At 41.1% G+C, this 20,046-nt stretch overlaps 1 protein-coding gene across 5 annotated transcripts in view; it reads right to left on the bottom strand.

The window, feature by feature from the left end:
* Positions 1–20,046, bottom strand: part of DAPK1 (death associated protein kinase 1) — a 130,704-nt gene that overhangs the window by 14,136 nt on the left and 96,522 nt on the right. For all 5 annotated transcript variants that reach the window (XM_075931798.2, XM_075931800.2, XM_075931799.2 and 2 more), the window contains exons 18-21: positions 19,371–19,469; positions 7,917–7,994; positions 5,794–6,016; positions 42–230 (exon numbers count right to left, since the gene is read on the bottom strand). In XM_075931798.2, coding sequence (XP_075787913.1) covers positions 42–230; positions 5,794–6,016; positions 7,917–7,994; positions 19,371–19,469 — 589 coding nt within the window. The remainder of the gene's footprint in view (positions 1–41; positions 231–5,793; positions 6,017–7,916; positions 7,995–19,370; positions 19,470–20,046) is intronic.

The following is a 20,046-nucleotide window of genomic DNA, read 5'->3' as shown; positions in this document are numbered from 1 at the left end:
TAAAGCCACTGGCAAACACATTAATTTAATTAATTCATTACCATTCAAGTAGGCATTTTGAATGTCGATAGCCTTGGTAGACTGGTCATCCGCAGAGCAGTGAGAATGGTGAGATGGTGAAACAAATGCTTCTAGCATCCCTTTGGTAAGGCCTGGCTCAAACATCATGCTGCGACTTCTCACGCTAACATTTTCACAGCCAGGGTAAAGATTTGTAATGCTCACTGAAACTGAGTCAAGAAGAAAGATAAAAATAAACTTGTCATGGTTGTAAAGTGATCTGTTTATCATGTGCTGGGCATAAAAATGGATTTAAAAATATCAATAGAGGCACCCAGGATTATCAACAGTTGTGAACAATGTCTGTACTCAAGATTCAGAACCAGAAAATACCTCTTACTAGAGCTGATTCAGTACTTTAGAATACCCTCTCTCTTGGCCAAGTGGCTCTTCTTGAGAGATTGAATTAGGCATAAAGGGCTTTAAAAAGGAGGGGGGGGGGAGGAGAGAAAAGGAATATAAAGGAGAGCCATGGAAGTGTAAGAAGGCAAGCACACAGGGAAATGGGAATAAGGAAAAGAGAAAGGAAGAGAATAGAGGTAGCGTACAATGTGTCTAACACCATTCAACAGACCTTCCAGTTTCAATCTGCTGAGATTTTCCGCCAAGGTAGAGAGACCATTTTTCAGGTTTTCAGTAACTTATACAATTTCTACTGAGCTTGGTCTCAAGAATATTCACAGATTGGGAAAGTACTTTTGTTTCTAGATTACTCAATGATAAAATAATGATGTGTTAGAGATAAGGTTTGGTGGTCTGAAAGGACAACTTCCCATATAGTACTATTAGCCCCGAAAAGACACGGGGGGAGGGGAGGAGGTAAAAAAATGGAAATGACAGAATAGAGTTTGTGAAAATGAACGTTCATTCATTATATTGCTTTACAATTTAGCATTATTAAAGGACTACAGCTCCCTCATGTGGACATATTTATAACTGTATAAAGGTGCTTTAGATTGGTATTCCTATACAGCTATAAACTATACAGCTACCTCCAGACTGCATCCCTCTACCTATCACGCACCCTTTTGAAAGTGAAAGTAAAGTCTAGCCGTGGCTCTGCTGACAGTGGGGAGGTTTTTCGGCAGATCCTGTACTCTTCATTTTTTGAGGAGTACAGGATTTGCCGAAAAACCTCCCCACTGTAGGCAGAACTCTAGAAAGGGCACGTGATCGACAGAGTGCCCAAACGTGAGTATGCAAATTAAGCCTGGGATATTTAAATCCCAGGCTCATTTGCACTTTCAAAGTGCCTAATCTACATCCATCTGTCAGCAGAGTGGTGTAGTTTAGACACACCCTACCTGTATAACTTTTTACTGATATAACTGCACCTACAGAAGAAGAGACTGTATGGCATAACTATTTTGATTTAAAAAAAATTGCCTCCCTCCTCTGATTAAGTAGTTATAGTGGTACAAAACTCCGTAAATCAGGGCCAAGTTAGATTCTGAAATATCAGCTCAGAAATCGAAAGATGGTAGTTTAATAATTCTTCCTACCACAAGACCTGAAGTTACCATTATGATACACAGATTAGGGATGTGAGGACTGACTATCTGATAAGCAAATGTTTATCAGATAGTCAGGTTAGTCGACTAATCCATTCCCCCACCCTTGCTGCTTCTACCAGAAAGAGGTGGGGGGCAGGGGAGAGAGGAAGAGGAAGGGATACTTCAAAGCGGCAGCGCTGCTTGGATCCTGGGGCCAGCTGGCATGTCCCCAGGCTGCATGTGGTGTTTCAAAAGTGGCAGCGCTGCGTGGAGGCAGGGATCACTCCCCAGCTGATCCCAGGCTCCACGAGGTGCTGACGCTTGTAAACGCCTCTAGGAGCCTGATGTTGGGATCCCCATGGCATTTCAAAGCAGCAGCTCCACATGGAGCCTGGTCCCCTAGGGCTATTGCTACACTTTAAAGATGGAGGTGCCCTATCAACTAATTGAATAGTCAATGCAAAATCTACTGACTATTTGATTAGTCAATTAGTTGATATTTTAACATCCTTAATACAGATTTTAATTCGGAAACAAGTTGACACACAAAACTCAGAAATATCACTCTACATTTGCTACTTTATGTGAAGTTTGATTTGACCATGCAGGCAATACAAGCTTCAGAAATACAAGCTTTTAATGACCTAATAAACAAATCAGGTGCATATTATAGCATTACACTACATTAAGCAGTCATTTCTTCATTAGGTATTTTTCCCTACCTAAAATAGTAACAGTAACAATGTGTATTTAATATTTTTCAACTAAAATACCAAAACCCAGAATGCTACAAGTACTTAAAAGACTAAGCATAGATTAAAATGAAACAATGCTAGCATACATTACGGTTTTATAGTTTTGTGAACAAGACAGGAAGTTAATATTTATGGTTTTTACAGTAATCATAAGCTTGTTTCTTTTTGCATACAAGATTATGTATTGCTATTACAATCGTTAACTAATATACATTGTTGAATTAATTACATTATGGTCACTTTTTGCATTAATTACATTTAGTGCTGCTCATTTGATGCCTGATACAGACTGTGAGAAAGTGTGACACATATGCAGATGCAGTATGAGGCATCAGATGAGCACCTTTTATAGCAACTAGGGATGTTAATAAGTGTTTAAGTAATTGTGTAACCACTGAAAATTTCAACAATTACACACAAGGAGGCAGGCAAGGAGCCAGTGCGCACGGGAAACTGCATGTAACATTCTTATACAAGGGAAATACCCAAGAAACCTGCTACAAGACCATTCAACTTCAAAAAGTGAAACTATACAAAAACGAGGAAGCTAATTACATGGAAATTAAAAGGAACAGTCACAAGAGTGAAATACTTGCAAACTGCATGGAAACTACTTAAAACACCATACTATAAGCCAGAAGTGGGCAAATTCCAGCTTCTAGGCTGGATCTTGTCTGTAGGGTTAATATGTGATATATTCACTCAAGAGTTCTGAAGGAATTTAACTATGAAATTGTAGAACTATAATGTGATATGGAACCCATCACTTAAAATCAGCCTCATTGCCATATTACATTACTAAAGGGTAACTAACGTAATACCTTATTTTTTTTTAGAAAAAGGCTCCAGAGGCAATCCTGGCAATTACATACCAGTAAGCCTAATTTCAGTACCAGGCAAAATGGTTGAAACCATAGTAAAGAACAGACTTATCAGACACGTGGATGAACATGACGTTTTTGGGATGCATCAGCACAGCTTTTGTAAAGGGAAATATACTAGAACTGAGAAGATCAACAAGCACGTGGACAATGGTGACCCTTTGTTATGGTGTATCTGAACTTTCTATGTGTTTGACAAGGTCCGCACCAAGGCTCTTAAGAAAAGTAGGCAGTCATGGTGGAAGGGGGAAGGATAAGTAACTGCTTAAAAGACAGTAAACTATGAGTGGGAATAAATGATCAGTTTTCCCAGTGTAGAGAGAAATAATGGAGTCCTCTTAAGATTTGTACGGGGGGGGGGGGGGGGAGAGAAAACCAGTGGTTTTCACCATATTCATAAATGATCTGAAAAAAGGGCGAACAGTGAAGTGGCAACGTTTGTAAATTATATAAAATTACAAGACAGTTAAGTTTAAAAGCTGATTGTGAAGAGTTACAAAGGGTTCTCACAAAACTGAGTGACTGGGCATCAAAATGGTAAATGAAATTCAGTGCTGATAAGTGCAAAGTAATGCACATTGGAAAACCATCCCAACTATACATACAAAATGATAGGATCTAGGTTAGCTGTTATAACGCATGAAAGATGTTGGCGTCATTGTGTATTGTTCTCTGAAAACATCTGCAGAGTTTTCACTGGACGTCAAAAAAACATTGGTAACAATTTGTTAGGAACCATTAGGAAAGACAGATAAGCAGCCCAAAATATCATAATGCCATTATATTAACCCACACTTTAAATACAGCAGGTAATTCTGTTTACTCCATTTCCGAGATAGATTAGAATAGGAAAAAGTACAGAGAAAGGCAATAAAAAAAGATTGGGGTATGGAAGTTTCTAGGAGAGATTAAAGAGACAGGGACAGTTTAGCTTATAAGAGATGATTTGGGTGATAGGGCGCGGGAAGAGGATAGAAATCTATAAAAATCACAAATGGTACAGGGGAAAGTGTTACTCATACCTTCACATAACAAGAAATAGGGGTCAACCAATGAAATTAATATGCTGGTTTGAAACAAGCATAAAGCAGTGCTTCTTCATACAATACAGTCAACCTCTAGTTGTCAGGGGAGCTGTGAAGGCCCTAAGTAGAACTGGGTTTGAAAAAGAATTCGATAAGTTCATGTAGGATAGGACCATCAATGGAGACTGGCCAAGATGTTCAGCAATGCAACTTGATCACACTGTGTCCCTCGAAGTCTTGACTGCAAGAAGCTGGAAATGGACTTGATAATGGACCTTTTCTATTCCTCTTAAGCACTCTCCACTGGTTGGACCCAGTTAGGCTAATCATACATTTTCACTTAAAGCAATATTGTGTACATAGTACCATATGTACAACAATTCAAGTTCTTCCAGAATGGGGTAGTTTAAAAATAAAGAAATGAAGATTTTTCCTTGCTTCATATGGTTACATGGGACTGAATTTTTGTATGAAGTAGTGGAGATATGCAGTATGTGGTGATTTGCGCAAAACACACACACACACACACACACACACACACACACGTCTCTGGTTTATATGGCTGTGTCTGATCTTGAAACCTTATCCCTCCTGGTTTCTAACTTTTTTAAAAACGACAACCCCCCTCCTTCCTGTGCTAGGTCCAGTAGATACATGTCTGTGTTTCTTGATAGTTTAATCTTTTTGTGCAATAGCCTATACATTGAGATTCTCTGTTCCATTACTTTCTTATTTCAACTCTACTCTCATTAAATAATTCCTGTGTAATATGTGAAAACTTCTTTTAGTGATTCACTGACCATTCATACATTGTATCTTTATGTCAGAAACCTTTCAGCCTGTTCTTTCATCAGAGTTTTATTCTCCTTCCTATCCTTGGCATAAATTGACTGAAAGTGAAGCAAAGAAAAACTGTCACTATGTACCGTTTCCTAACATATTTAGGCATTACCTTAAAACGATTCAGTGATAAACATTAAGTATTAGTGTTTTTTAATAAGAATAATGAACCAACTTAAAGACAAAACTTATCTATTTGATTAAAAACACTTCTAAAGCATGCTTTCAAAATGTTTAACTCCAACACAACTCCCCCACTCCCTGCATCACTCCTGTGTTAGAAGAGAGATAAATAGGGATGAATTCATTTATTACTTTCATACAACCATTTCTGAGGTACAAAGCAGCAATTGCTGAATATCACACAAACAGTTTAGGACTGGAAGCAGATAATATAATATTCTAATGAAAATGCTTGTTGGATAAAGATGACCCATTACATTTTGTCAAAAATTGGAATTTGGTCAGGACATGGACCTAACATCTTTACATTTACAAAATAAATAAATAAAAATCACTCAATCCAGAATATTTGTGACAAGTGGTCAGGTCCTCTGCTTTCCATCTCATCTGATACAGTAAAAGTTTCTCTGGCTAATCTTGTCCCTGTAACACTCACTGTTCATCTTCCTGCTCAGGCACCAACAATGAAAACCATTTATCTGCTTTGGTTTCCTAAGACCCTTTCTCCTGTTCTTTTACTTGAAATGCTATAAAACTAGAAGCCTTAAAGTGATACCTGATGGCTTGGTAGACAAGGGTGAAGGTGGAAATCTGGTTGAGTTTGTGGAGGAAAGTCTTGGTCTTCGTCTTCTAAAAAAACTCCTTATTAGACCACACTTGAGAGATTCCACAAGAGTAGTTTTCCCAGACCCTGAATGTCCAAACAATTTAAGTTTTATTCTTGGCTGTGGGTTTTGAGTAGGTCTAAGTTGTTGGATAAAAAGTCCTCTATGAGTATCCTAAATCAAACAGAATGCAGATATTAAATCTATTACCATGTAGAAAAATATCCCAATAAGAATCCTAAACTCTGTATTTTCAGTTTAATCAGAGTTTGAAAATACTTTAGAATACATTGTCTTAAATGAAGTGTATTGGAGGCATTTAGCAGTGTGTCTCTTTACATTCTGGGTCAATTTATTAGCTATCCTTAAAATGGAAATAAAGAGAGACATTCAACAGGCTTCTCTAGCATCAGCTTCAGCTATTCTAGAACAATTATTTTTCAGCATTACCGGAAAATACAAGCTTGCAACAATTTAATTCAAATAAAACTGTATGAACAGCGCTTGAAAGTTTTTATTTAAGTCACACAATTTTGATAACATTGTTAACATGGATTAGCAGTGAAAAGTAGTGTGCTACATTCTAGGGAGAGAAGCAACTTTAAAGTACGTCATCATTACCTACATTCTCTTTTTGGTAAAGGAAGGTATAAGGTAGATAATTCATTCTTGTTACTTTTATTATGAAGTTAGGGAGCAGTAGGAAGCAAAGAAAGGTAGGGATGCAAAACACTGAACTCTGTTTGGCTGCATGATAATAAGATCCAGTAACCAGCAGCAAAATGTGGCCTAGCTATATGACAGAAGAAAAAAAAGAGCTCAACCATCAGGATTTACAAGTTCAGGTTGAAATGCAGAAATCTGGGATTTTTTCTAATTAAACATCATCACTGCAGTGGAATCATTTTCCACAAAATCATTTGAGAGGAAGGGTGGAGGGAAAACCAAGAACCATAGACCACATCTTCACTGTGGGGACTATAAGGAGCACAACTACAGTACTGCCGGCATAATCCTGTGATGTAGACAGCCTACAAACATTGCTGTAGGAACACTACCTCCCCAAGTGACTAAGCATGTACCCATGTGCAGTACTTAGCTCCCTCTATTCTGGGGTGTGGGCTGGTTTTTCACATCCTGAACTACTTTGACTTACATTTTACATGTAGATCAGGCCTCAGTGGGTACATTTACAATACAAAAAACAAAACAAAACAAATCAAAGCCTCCCACAGCCAGTTTCAGGGCCTGAGTCTGTAGATCTGGGCTCGTACTAGGCATTAAAACTACTAATGTTGGCAGTACCACTGAGGCTGGAGCTCACACTCTGAAACCTGGAGAGGGAAATGGCAGAGGCAAAGCGAGGGTGTTATGCACCTGTGTGGATGTTATCTCTGCTGGTGGCTGTTCCCTCTGGGCAGCGCTGTTGCCTGAAATGCTGGCTGTTCCCTCTGGGCGGAGCTGTTCCCTGAAATGCTGGCTGTTCCCTCTGGGCAGCCCATGCTGCATGGGGAGTGCAGGACCCAAACAGCCGCTTGCTCCTCTGCAGCGACCAGGCTGAGCGGTGCAGAAGTCAACCGAGCACCACGGCGGGAGGGGAAGGGGGGCGGGGTGGTGACATGGGCCTGACAGCGGCTCCAGGCCCCGCCCCCTGGCCGTGAATGTCACCACCCCGCCTCCTGCCATGGTGCTCAGCTGACTTCTATGCCGCTCAGCTAGTCCAGCACATGGGAGCAAGTGGCGCAAGCAACCATTTGGGCTCGACGCTCCCCATGCAGCATTTCAGCGTTACAGACTCACACACATTGGGCTACTATATATAAATATAGCTATGTTGCACGTCTGCCAAATTCATAATATATTTTTTACCAACTTATTTCACTGGGTGGTTTTCCAAAATTGTGTTTTGATTTTTGACTAAATGCTTTTGATGCAGGCTTTATTTTCTCAATTGCTGTTCAAAATACTATCCCAAATGTTTAAAAAACACAGACATCAGTCAAAATACCTTCTCTTTCCCCATTTCTCCCCCCAAAACCCTGCTGCATACAAACAGATAGCCATGCATTCCCACCTTTTTAAGCCTTGCAAGAAGGCTGGCTACATGTTCATGCTGCTCTGTTCTAGCGAGGTCTTCTGGTGTTTTCCCATCCTGTCAAAGACAAGTTATTAAGTGCAATCACTTACTTTTGTCTGCAATAGGAAAAACATGTGCAGCATAGCTCAATTCTGCTCAAGGTAGTAACAGAACAAAACTGCTGTCAGAAGAAAATTGATTAGAAAAATCAGCCAGGATTACCCCTAAATTGTAATCCTCCTAGTTGGTTTAATCATCCAAAAAAGTCAAGGTAAAATTCAGAACAAGAGCCTCCACTACTTTGCAAAAAGATCTTGATATAATAGTAATAATGCTTTGCCTTCAGAGGCTTAGAGCAATGCTAGTATTTCCCTCAATGATCATTTTTCCCTTCACCATATAAATACACAGGAATTTAATGGATGCTACAAATATCTATATACCACATATTACATTTCACATATAACAAGCTACCACAAGGACACGCATCAGGAAAATTATATTTATTAATATATAACCATTGGCAGTGGTCAATTAGCTACTGGATCTAGATTTTCAAAAAGCAGTGTATGGTTTGCAATTTAAATAGCTTCAGCAACTTTTACAGGAGAAGCAAAGCTGTTTTCAGCATTCTGCTCTTGACATTTAATTACCTATGTCTCATGTCAGTAATTTAATATGAAATTAAGAAAAAATGCTTACTTCCTTTACTTTAAGACTACATTGAGTGTACTGTTCTGTGCTGCATTTGCTGTCAAAATATTTTATTTCAGATAGGACTTTTCTTTTTAACAATGACTTTGCCATGTTTACAAAAAACATTGGGAAAGTAAGTCTTCTGGATTTTACTCCTTATTCCAAATCACATCTCATGTCAACTCTGCATGGTCATAAGTAGCACCTAAAATGATTAACAAACTGTGGCTTTCACTTCCTTATATCTAAAATAAAATAAAGTTGATTGTATATGAGCATTTTCTTGGTTGAAATAAAATGTGTTTGTATGAAAAGCCAAGGTCTACTTACAGGAGACATTTTCAGGGTCCCACAAAATTCAGTTTGAATATCACAACTTTGATAACTTCAGACAAAGTTTTTAGAGAGTCAGGTATAAGTGAACACATGAAACTTCATATTCCATGTATTCCTAATCAGGGAACACTTGAGGGGTGAACCCTGGCAGGTGGAAAAGGAGTGGCTCCATGTGATGCTGTTACACTTTCCCTGCAGCTGGGGAGGGATGGACAGCAGTGCAGTGATGTGCTCCTCCTGAGGCTTTTCCTCATTACTTTCATGGCGGCAGGGGGTGGTGCCTGGGAACAAGGAGCCATGTGTGTCTCCAGGAGTGAGGAGCCACATAAGTGCCCCACACTCTTCCTCCTCACACCCAGACCCTGCAGCACCTTCCTTGGTTTGGCAAATGCTTTATTCCAGCATACCTGGTTTTCCAGGGTTGCTGGGTAAAAGAAGTTCAAGTATATCAGGAAAAGCAGGAATTGAAATTGATAACAAGTGAGTAAATGTAAATGCCTATTCTCTGTACATCTCTTCCACAGCTCCCTCCCAATTATTTAAATGTTTCATCTCCCCATCAATGTTTTCATCTAGGGAAACCTACTTTCTCTCATCAAAACAGAAGCTGGTCAGAAATTATGTTCCTATTTGAGGAATAACGTTGGACTAGTTTTAGGGTGTTCCTGAGAGTTGGAGACCTGGGCTCAACTCCTTCCTCTGCCACAGATTTCTTGATCTTGGGCAAATGCCTCTGCAACTCATCTGTATAATGGTGAAAATAGCATAGCACTTCCCTACCTCATAGGATGCTGTGATACAACAGCCTTAAAGATTGTGAGGTACTCAGCTAATCTGGTAATGAGGGCCTGTGACGGGCTGTATCAAACCTGCACTGAAACTAATGGAGCTGCCTTGGCTCAGCTGGCTGAAGGGGCTCTACAGCCCTGCTGGGCATGGTCCAACTGGAGACAGACTATAAAAGCCTCTGGAGCAGCTCAGTCAGGGCTGACTGCCGAAGGGGAAGAAGGCACAGCCAGACCAAGTAGCGGCAGCCAGGCCAAAAGGTGCTATACAAGAAGCCGCAGAGACAGAGTGAGACTACAGAGAAGAGATCTGTCAGGTACCAGTAGGAAGTAGCCCAGGGTGGGGAACTAATCCCTGAGTGCTCAGTGTGTTGTAGCAGGATTCCCTGCTGGGCGAGCAGTGGACCTTGCCACTGCCAACAGGGTCCTTGGCTGGGACCTGGTGGGGAGGGCGGGCCCGGGTCTCCCTACCCACTCCATACACACCTCTATGTGGGGGAATTCCCCTTTCCTATGGGCTTGGGCCGCTGAGCCGTATTACCCCGAGTATCAGGGACTAGCATATGGACTTAGGCCATGGGGCCAAAATACCCCGAGACAAGGGTTGGGGGGTACTAACTGAAGCGCTTGAGCCATCCTGTAAATTGACATGGCGGCGGGCGAGTCACTCAATCAAAGTAGATTAGGCTCAAGAGGCCTCCAAGATTAGGTCACCCCTTGACAATGCCATATATGGTAGTTTAGATAAATAATTAATTCTGTAAGCTAATGTTCACAACACTTCTCTTCAGTCCTGTTCACAACACCTCTCGTAGGCCAATCCTAGCCTACACACATCACAACTCAAACACACTCACCCAGGCATCTACCCCTGCAACAAATCTTGTTGCCAACTCTGTCTACACATCTATCCAACCAACACCATCACAAGACCTAACCACATAAGCCACAACTTCAGGGGCTCACACAACTGCACATTCTCTAATGTGATATATGCTATCAAGTGACAGCAATGCCCCACTGCCACATATACTGGCCAAACTGAACAGTCTTTATGACAGAGGATAAATGGACAAGTCAGGCACCAGAAATAGTAACACACGAACCTGTAGGGGAACATTTTAAACTGCCTGGGTACTCATTAATGGATTTAAAAGTAGCCATTCTTCTTCAAAGCCATTCTTCACCAGCCAAATACATAAAGTGTGGAACTGACATTCATTTGCAAATTTCACGTTTCCTTGGGCTTGAACAAAGACATTAATTGGATGCTCCATTATAAAGTCAGCCTTCCCTGCATTTACACCTCATTTACATCAAAAGGTAAGTATGGGACACTTCCAACCTACTCAGTAAGCCTCATTAGCACCCATCCTACAATTGATAGGTGCCTTTCCCTTCCCCTTCCTTTTCAGTTATAAATTCTGGGTTCCTGTTATTTCCACTCCAGCTCATCTGAAGAAGTAGGTTTTGTCCACAAAAGCTCATGATACTATACAGCCACTCCCCAAGTTGCGAACGGTTGAGTTACGACCATTCGCACTTATGACCAAAGTTCCCATGGAGCGGTCGTAAAGGCGGTCCCTGAGTTATGAATGCGACCCGTGCTTACGAACAGTATGGTCACGTGTAACAATGGGGTCCGAGTTACGAACGGATCGAGTTATGGCCAAGTGTTTGGTCCGTAACTTGTTCATAACTCGGAGAGAGGCTGTACATATTTTTGGGAGTGTCTAAGGTACCACAAGACTACTCGTTTTTAAACACCGCTTTGAGTAACTCTCCTCCTTTTACATCTGGGCAAGCTGAGGTATGGAAGTGATGCATAAGTAAACCAGTATCTCATTTGGCTTCCTCTTTGCTCTAGAAAACTCTTATGCATGTGGGCTGAAAACCAAGAAAGGCCCATAATACCATGAAATCAGTGTGATTGGGACTCAGACTGCACAAGCACACAGCAAAATTGTTTGTTCCTCAGAGCCAAGTCACAAATCAGCACTCACAATCTAGGTGTGGGTGGTCATGGGGCTGAATCTGTGAAGCCCACATTAATCACATCTGTGACTGTGGAGAAGTCACTGTTCTAAGCAACATTAACAGGGTGACAGAACCAGGGCTGGCTCTAGGCACCAGCAAAGCAAGCAGGTGCTTGGGGCGGCACATTGCCAGGGGCAGCATTCTGGCCCGCAGGAGGAGCAGAGTGGCGGGGAGCCATCCCCTGAGTTAGGAGCCCCGCGCCTGGCTGCTCAGAGCCTGCACCTAGCCCCAGGGTGCTGGGAGCTCTGTGTGGGCAGCCACAAGACGCAGCCCCTGCTGGGTGGGTAGAGTGGGGTGGCTGCAGCTGGCAAGGCTGAGCCCAGCGACGACTTCTTCGCCTTTGTGAGTGCCCCCCCACCCATGTGCCCCCTCCACTGGCTGGCCACCCCCACCTCCCGTGCGCCCTCCCTACAACTCCTTCTCTCTCCCCCCCACCTGTGTTCTCTCCCCCGTAACTCCCCTGACTGTGAACCCCCCTTGCCCGGCTGCCCCCCCTCTCCCCTGCCTGTGTGCCCCTGCTCACTGTCACACAACACCCCTTTCCCCCCCCCCCCCTCTCTTCGCCTCCCCTGGCTTGGCCTCTGCCCAGCAACCACACCTCCTGGCCCACTGCAACCCGACTCCTCTTCGCCCCCCGCTCCCTGCCTCCCACTTGGATCACCATCTCCTGTCTGGCTCTCTAAACAATCCTCCCTCCCCCTACTCTCTGGGCCTTGAACCCTCCTTCCTCCCCCAACACCTGCCCAGGAACCCATCCCCCTTGTGCTGTGTCTTGACAACCTCACACCTGCCTGGGACCCAGATGATTCTCCCTCTCCCTTTATCTGAGGAAGGGGAACTCTGGTGTTCCCAGTGCCTGTGTGCCCAAGTCCCTTCCTGTTTGGGGCAGGAGAGCTTTATTAAAATTGGAATTGTGATCCCATTTAAATAGGCTTTATTTTAAATAATATACCTTTACAATTAAATTAAAAATTGTTATGGCCTAAATTTATCATAATCTATTTAAATAACTTATGAATTAAATTTAAAAATTAAATAGAGCATGTCTCCTGTCAACTTTTAAAGATATTGTACCAGTTCACTAGTGTAAGTACCCAGAACCAGTGTTTATATCAGCAGCAGCTTCTTCTGCAGGTGAAGAGAGAATGTTTTTATCACTTTGGTTTATTCAGCTAGTTCAATCCAATAATTAGTTCATTCACAGTTGCAAAACTGAGAGTTGACAAAGCAGAAAAATTTGTTTTCCTCTTCTCTCAGTAAAAAACTGGTTATGAGAACATTCTAACATCTTGAAGAACACGATGACTAGATTCGATCTGTTAAATTCACTATGGATATTTCCTTTGTTTAATAAATGCATTTTAGATGCAAAATGTGTTTGGATACTTTTTTGTTATGTGTCCTTCACATTTAAGGTAGTTTTATTTCATACAAAAATTAAATGCTGGTATTGTTTATTTTAAATAGAATTTCCGTCCAGACAGAAGTAGATGTAAATCAGATGTTTTTAAAAAAGCAGCCACCGCTTAGCAAATAATAAGTGGGATAAAACCTGTCTCTTAAGTGTTCCTATTACACACCATTTTGTAACAGAATAAAAATGTAAAAATTAAGAATCCGATTACATGTAAGTTACACAATTATTTGGGGATTTATTTAGTTGGTAGCTGTACTGAGTATATTCTCCTAGTTATTAAACAGAAGCACCAAATTTGGCATAAAGGTTATATTTAGTTGTAAATCAACATGTTTTAAAGGTTGCTAATCAAAACGACTCAACCATCTTTTAGGAAAATATTTTAAAACTATAATTTAAATGATTAATTGCTCATTTAAACCTAGGTTTTCTGCTTGCCGATTTAAATCATGATTAAAATTAGAGATTTAAATCAAAGCTATTTAAATCAATCCACCCTGCTTCAGAGGCTGCTTGGTCCATCCCTGAAGGAGAAAGCACAGGGTTGCGCTCATGGAATAGGTCCTACGCTAGTGATAGTCCTAGGCTAGTGAGGTTTTGTTGTCTGGTGCCTGTCTTGTTCTGGACAGTTGAGCTGGGGAGTTGAAACAAAAGCTCTCTTAATCCCTTTGAACTGTTTCACTGTATAGTGAGGCTGATTCTTGTCCATGGACACCAAGAGTTGGACAGCTTATGTGTTGGGGTTGGAGTCTGAGTGATTATAAGGCTTCTAATAATAAAATCCCTTAGAGTGAGGAACGGGACCAGGACTTCAGCACTAGGTGATGTGAACAGCTGCATGCTTTGGAAATCTTTAACTGGCTTGCTGTGGATGAACCTGCCCTCCCATTGTCTTCATGTAGGGATTCCCTGGAACTCTCTTAGGAGATGAAAATTCCCTGAGGTTTGGGCTCCCCCTGAAGTGTGCGCCCCACCCCTCAGGAAACCGCACAAGCTGCATTTGTGCGCGCACCCCCAGCAAGCCGTGCAAGCTGCATTTGCACGTGGACCCTCCCCGGACAAAAAAAGGGAGCACGGGAGGCAGCAAAAAACCTAGAGCCAGCCCTGGACAGAACCACACTTTCACCAAATGATTGGAATTTGACACATAATTTGGCCCTATACAGTGATTGTAACAAGTTGTCTTCAGTTCTGGTCACCATACTTCACAACTGCAGCTTAAACCACTGAACTGTGAAGAGGGTCATGTCAGCAGGAAAGGATTATTATGAGCAATTGAGGTTTAATTAGCAAATAATATGCCATTTCTGGGTTAAGTATTCCTGGCTGAAGGACGCATCTAATCCTGTGGAATGGAAATATAAACAACAGTACCCTTCTCTTACATAAAAGATTATGAACACAAAGAGGCTGCAATATTTTCTGACTGAAAACTGCAGCATTTAACTTTATATTACAGCCTGTATTTGAAAAAATACACATGCAGCTGAAACAATGTTTTTTGATACATTGCTTTCTTCCTGAAGCTAGCTTTACATGTTTTCCAGTTATTCAAATTAAATACTTCTGGGCATTTTATATTTAGTAAAAATTCCAGAAGATACCAGATAATATGATGGAACAATGATATGCTAAACTGCATGCGTAGATGCAGTACACTTTATTATAGTTTTTAAAAATCTGAAGAGGTTGCATGTTCCAAGATCATGAACATTCTTAAACGTGTTTAGTGATGTCACATTATGTTGCATATCCTTAATGAAAATATGCTTATGATAAGGATACAACGTAACAGAGATGTGCTTTATGTAAGATATCAATGGAAAGGTTATAATTTACTGAACATATTTAACAGATTATCATATTTGTATACATGTATCATTCTTGTATCTGAAGTCAGGAATATTGACCAATGTATCTGTATTTCATATCTGATGCATTGGCTCATACCCTCTGCCTAACACTTTAGGTACAAGAATGTACAGGTCAGACAGGCATGATGGCCCATCAGCAAAGACAATGGGCTGTGAAAAGGCTTGACCTTCTTGTGGACTACACTGCTACTGACTCATGGATACTATAAATAGGGCTGTGCAAATTTACAGTCCATTTTGGACAATTTCACAGTCATAGAATTAAAAAAAATAAAATAAATGTCATGATTTCAGATATTTAAATCTGATATTTCACAGCATTTTAAGGATCCTGACAAAAAAAGGAGTTGTGGTGGAGTCACCAGGTTAATGTAGAGGGGTGGGGGAGAGGGACTGTGGTACTGCCACCCTTACTTCTGTGCTGCTGCTAGAAGTAGCACTGCCTTCAGAAATGGGTAGCTAAAGGCAGCTCAGGCCAGGAGCCCCCCGCATTGCTAGAAAAAGTCAGCATGGTATTGCCAACCATAGTTCTGTGCTGCTGTGGCATGATGCTGCCTTCATATCTAAGAACACAACCCAACAGCAGGTGTTGTTCTCCAGCTGCCTAGGCAACACAGAAGTCAGGGAGGCAATACCATGACTCCACTAAAATAACCACTGCAACTCCCTTTTGAGTCTGGGCCCCAAATTAAGAAACACTGTTTCCCCCCCATAATTCATTTTTCATGGCTGTGAATTTGGTAGGGCCCCTAGTAGACGGTCAGGTGGCCTGGTCACCTGGTATTAATCAGCCTCTTGGACTGCTGCTTTGTTCAACAGGTGGGAGGGAGAGCAAAAATCAAGCAGAGGAATCTCACCTTATGGAAATCTATGTAAGGATGGGGAGGAAAACAATCTTGGCTATTAGCTTGTTTCTCCTCTGCCATCCACCCAAAACACACTTGAAAACACCAGCAAGCAAAGGGACTTAAACTGAGGGGTTGGTGAAGGAAAAACTGGTGAATTCAGACTAAAAAGATAATTGGCCTGTGAAGGACTCTTGAAACAACCTGTAGGGTGAGAAATTACTTGTAACCCATTTCTTCAGTGAATCTAGTTTAATTTGCAAACTTTGAATTATTTTCTTAATAATCTGCTTTGCTCTATTTGCTACCTCTTGACCACTAAATACACCTTTTATAGTTAAATAAAGTTTTTAAGTTTATAATATAACGCAGTTCAGGTCATTTCAAACCAGGGGAGTGGGAGAAAGTGGTGCATAATTCCTCCACATTGAGGGAGGAGTTGAATTTCGTATCACTTTGAATTATATAAGAGGGAGTTTGGACATATGGGTAAGGAGGCAAGTCCCTTAAGATAAGCCCTCCAAGAGCGGATCTCAAGGTTTATATTATTCTGCAGCTGGGCATGGCCCTGCTTACGTTTATGTTGGAGGAGGTTTAAAAGAATGACTTGGCAAGACAGGGCTAAAGGGTGCCCAGACTGGCAGAAAAGACAGGCTATAACATCTTAGGAGTAATCCCAGGGGTGCGACCTACCACACTTTGATTTTCTCAAATCACTAAGAATATTTATATATTCAAATCACCAAAATAAAATTTGACAAAAATTGCCAAGCTCCAGTCCATAGTTAATGTTGTAGGCATCAATGAACCCTGAAAAAATGGTTCTCAGAAAAGAAAAGAGGAAAATAATGTAACTAAAAGGTTAGAAGAGAACCACCATTAGGCCTTCCACACAAGTTTAACATTAGATACAAGTAAACCTTTAAAAAAAAAAAAACAAACCACAAGCAAGGAAACTTCATTAAATCATCATGGATATGTTCTTTCCAACAACATGCTCATTGCCCTGATATTGTGCATAAACTGGAATTTCTCCTGTTTAAATCAGCCTGCTTTTCCTGCCACACTTAGGCCAGGTCTACAGTAGGATTTTACATCCATACCCGTGAGAGATGTAGCTACACTGACCTAACCCTTGGTGTATATGGCTTAATGGCAATGGTTGCTAGATTCCTCTTGTTTCTATCCAGATAGTTTTCTTCCCTTACTGGCATTACTAAATTGATACACACAAAGCTAGGGCACGTGAAGCGAGGTGTGTGCTGATCGTACACAGTGACTGTGAAAGTTGTGCACTCCTACATTCACTCAAAGCACAGCTACGGTTCAAATAGCACACCCTGCAAATTCTAGGTATGCAAGCACAAGTAGCAAAACTACTCGATCCCTATTTTGTGTCCCCCCCTAAGATGAAGGAGGGTCACTCATGCAGCTTACTCATTAGCCTAGGTTGCCAATCACTAGTGTAGATAATGTCGCACTTCTACTTAGACAACAGCACTGCTATAATGTTTTAAGAATAGAAATACCTTATCCTAATCCACTTTATCATCACTTTCAAAGAGATCTAAACTAACTGGAATAAGGAACACCTCTTCTGGAAGGAGCACATCCCATCCACACAAACAGTTGTACCAATACAATAGTATAACAGGGATGTCAGCGTGTAGATGACTATACAACTAACTGATAATATCAGGCTTATTAGTTAATCCTGTTGACTACACACTCTCCCCCTCGCTGCCTCTGTATAAGAGGCAGTGAGGGAGAAGTAGGAGCAGGTGTCCACAAGGAGCTGGCTTTTAAGCTGGCTCCCCACGAGCACTGGATCCTGTGGAGCCACCTGCCCCCATCCTTAGGTGCCTCTGTATGAGAGGCAGCAGCACAAGGGGGCAAGCGGGAGCTGATATGTGGATCCACCTGCCCCCTCTTGTTGCCTCCCACAGAGGCAGTGAGTTAGGGGGGCAGTGCATGAGCTCTTTTGCTTCTCCCCTTCCCCCCCTCTGATAAAGGCAGCAGTGTGGGGAAGGGCTTGCTCTGGGATGCTGGCATACCCTTTGTCTTTCAGGAACTTCCCCCCTCCCCATGGACAGGGGCCGCTGCCTCCTGTACTACTGCCTCTGTATCAGAGGTAGCAGCGCAGGGCGGCAGGTGAGAGCCGGGAGCAAGGGACTGCTAAAATTTGATCCAGATACATGACTACTGAATTACATGCTAACTTCCCTGTAGTATAGTTCTGTCGGTAATTTTTCCACACACAGATCAACTTTTTAATCTTGCTAAATTCACTTGCATAGAGTTTAATGCTGATGTTACAAATATTGAATCAAGTCACTCCATAAAATAGGAGAATAAGGATAAGCTGAAAGGAAACAGTTTTATGCATTTATTTTGGTAATTAGATATAATGAAACCAAGAAAAAAAAAAGGGAAACTCAAGTTTTAAAATGTAGTAAATACAAAAAGAAAATCCAGGTACTAAATATGTCTGAAGCCTTGTAAAGTCAGAAAAGTTACCACAACTGCAGACACCCTTTTTCCTATGCCACTTTGTGAAAGATTCACACAAGTGAGAGATGCAACAAGCTTACTGAATAAGGAGGGGAAAATCGTGAAACTGGACTACTACACCAAGCGCTGTCAAATGGACAAAAACCAAACATCTTTTCCTTTAAACTCATTTATCACCATCTATGTAATTTCTATAGATGGAAAGCTTTGAAAAATATTGGGCTCCTTAGTACCTATAAATTATAACTTGACTTTCATCAATATTGACTTATTCAGGCTAAACTCCTGCTGAATGCATACTGAATAGGGTACATAAAATTTGAGGATGATCCAGCCGCATTTCTTTTGCAGATAAATGATATTTATTTGTTAAATATATGGGCAACGGTATGTGTGATAGCTCATTGTTCTTCATCACTCCCCTGAATATGCTAATCAAGGGAACACTTCTCAACTGTTCTGAGAATGAGAAGTACCCTAGGTGGTGCAAATCAACGTGACACACAGTAATTGCTTTGCAAGTACATCTGAATGTTAGCTCACCCATTCACTCACCCACGCACATGTGCCATTAAATATTCTTTTCACTGTAGTTAGATTCCTCCCCCCCCCCAAAAGGCTTTCATCTCTTTAAAAGATTTTAAAATGTGTTTATACAGGTATATGATTGCAGGAAAAATGGCAAACGTGCTCAAATAAAAATAGAGCAGTACAACTAACTCTCAACTAAGGTTCCATGGCTAAGTGGACTCTGTACTTTGTGTTTTAAATATATTATTTACTGGGATAGGTTGCATCTGTTCATGGACAACAGAGTATTTGTCAAGCTAGAATTATGTATTGTAGTCTAATAAAACTTTTACTGTTCCAACATACAATTCTAATAGACCATCACTTTGTTTTCAGTTGTTTCCTATTGCTGTAAGCAACATAACATGTGTTATACTTACAGAGGTTAAAACTTCTACGTTGGCACCAGTGAGACAGAGGTACCTGACAACATCAAGGATTCCATTATTTGCTGCCAGATGTAAAGGTGTTCGCCCATACTAAAAGGGAGAGGAAAAAAAAAAAAAAATGATGAACTTTCTGTTCATGATGTGCAGAAAAAGCCTGATTTTCAGGCATTCATTATTCTATTCTAGAGACATCACTGTGTTACTATATACAGGCCTGGAGAAAATAGAATTTGATTAATTGTATACTTACTTTAAAAATGGAATACAACAAAGTCCAATTTAATCAAAAATAAGATTTGAATATGGGACAATCAAATAAGTCAGCTCTACAACATTCATGTGAAATATCCTAACATTTTCAGACATCTGAGACTCCCAGAAATATAATATTTTAGCCATTCAAACTCCCATTTAATCTGTTCCTGCAATATTGGCCCCATAAGCTTGGCAGCTGTGGCTCTTCCACAGTTCCATATGGATGAAAGTGATCAAAAGAGGAGGGGAGTTAAGGCGATGCCTGCTCTGTAAGCCAAAAAGGTCACTGCTCCCTGAGAATGCCAGTGACATATAATGTCTACATGCAAGAACATCAACGAACACGGTACCACAGTACTCGTAAATCCACAAGTTTGCAGAGTACACTGTAAACCAAAAACTCCTCTGCAAA

The sequence above is a fragment of the Pelodiscus sinensis genome, chromosome 6 (assembly GCF_052426305.1).
Source record: "Pelodiscus sinensis isolate ZL-2025 chromosome 6, ASM5242630v1, whole genome shotgun sequence".
In the NCBI taxonomy this organism is placed as follows: Eukaryota; Metazoa; Chordata; order Testudines; family Trionychidae; genus Pelodiscus; species Pelodiscus sinensis.
The sequence above is the reverse complement of the archived record's forward strand: the minus strand, read 5'-3'. Positions and strand labels throughout refer to the sequence as shown.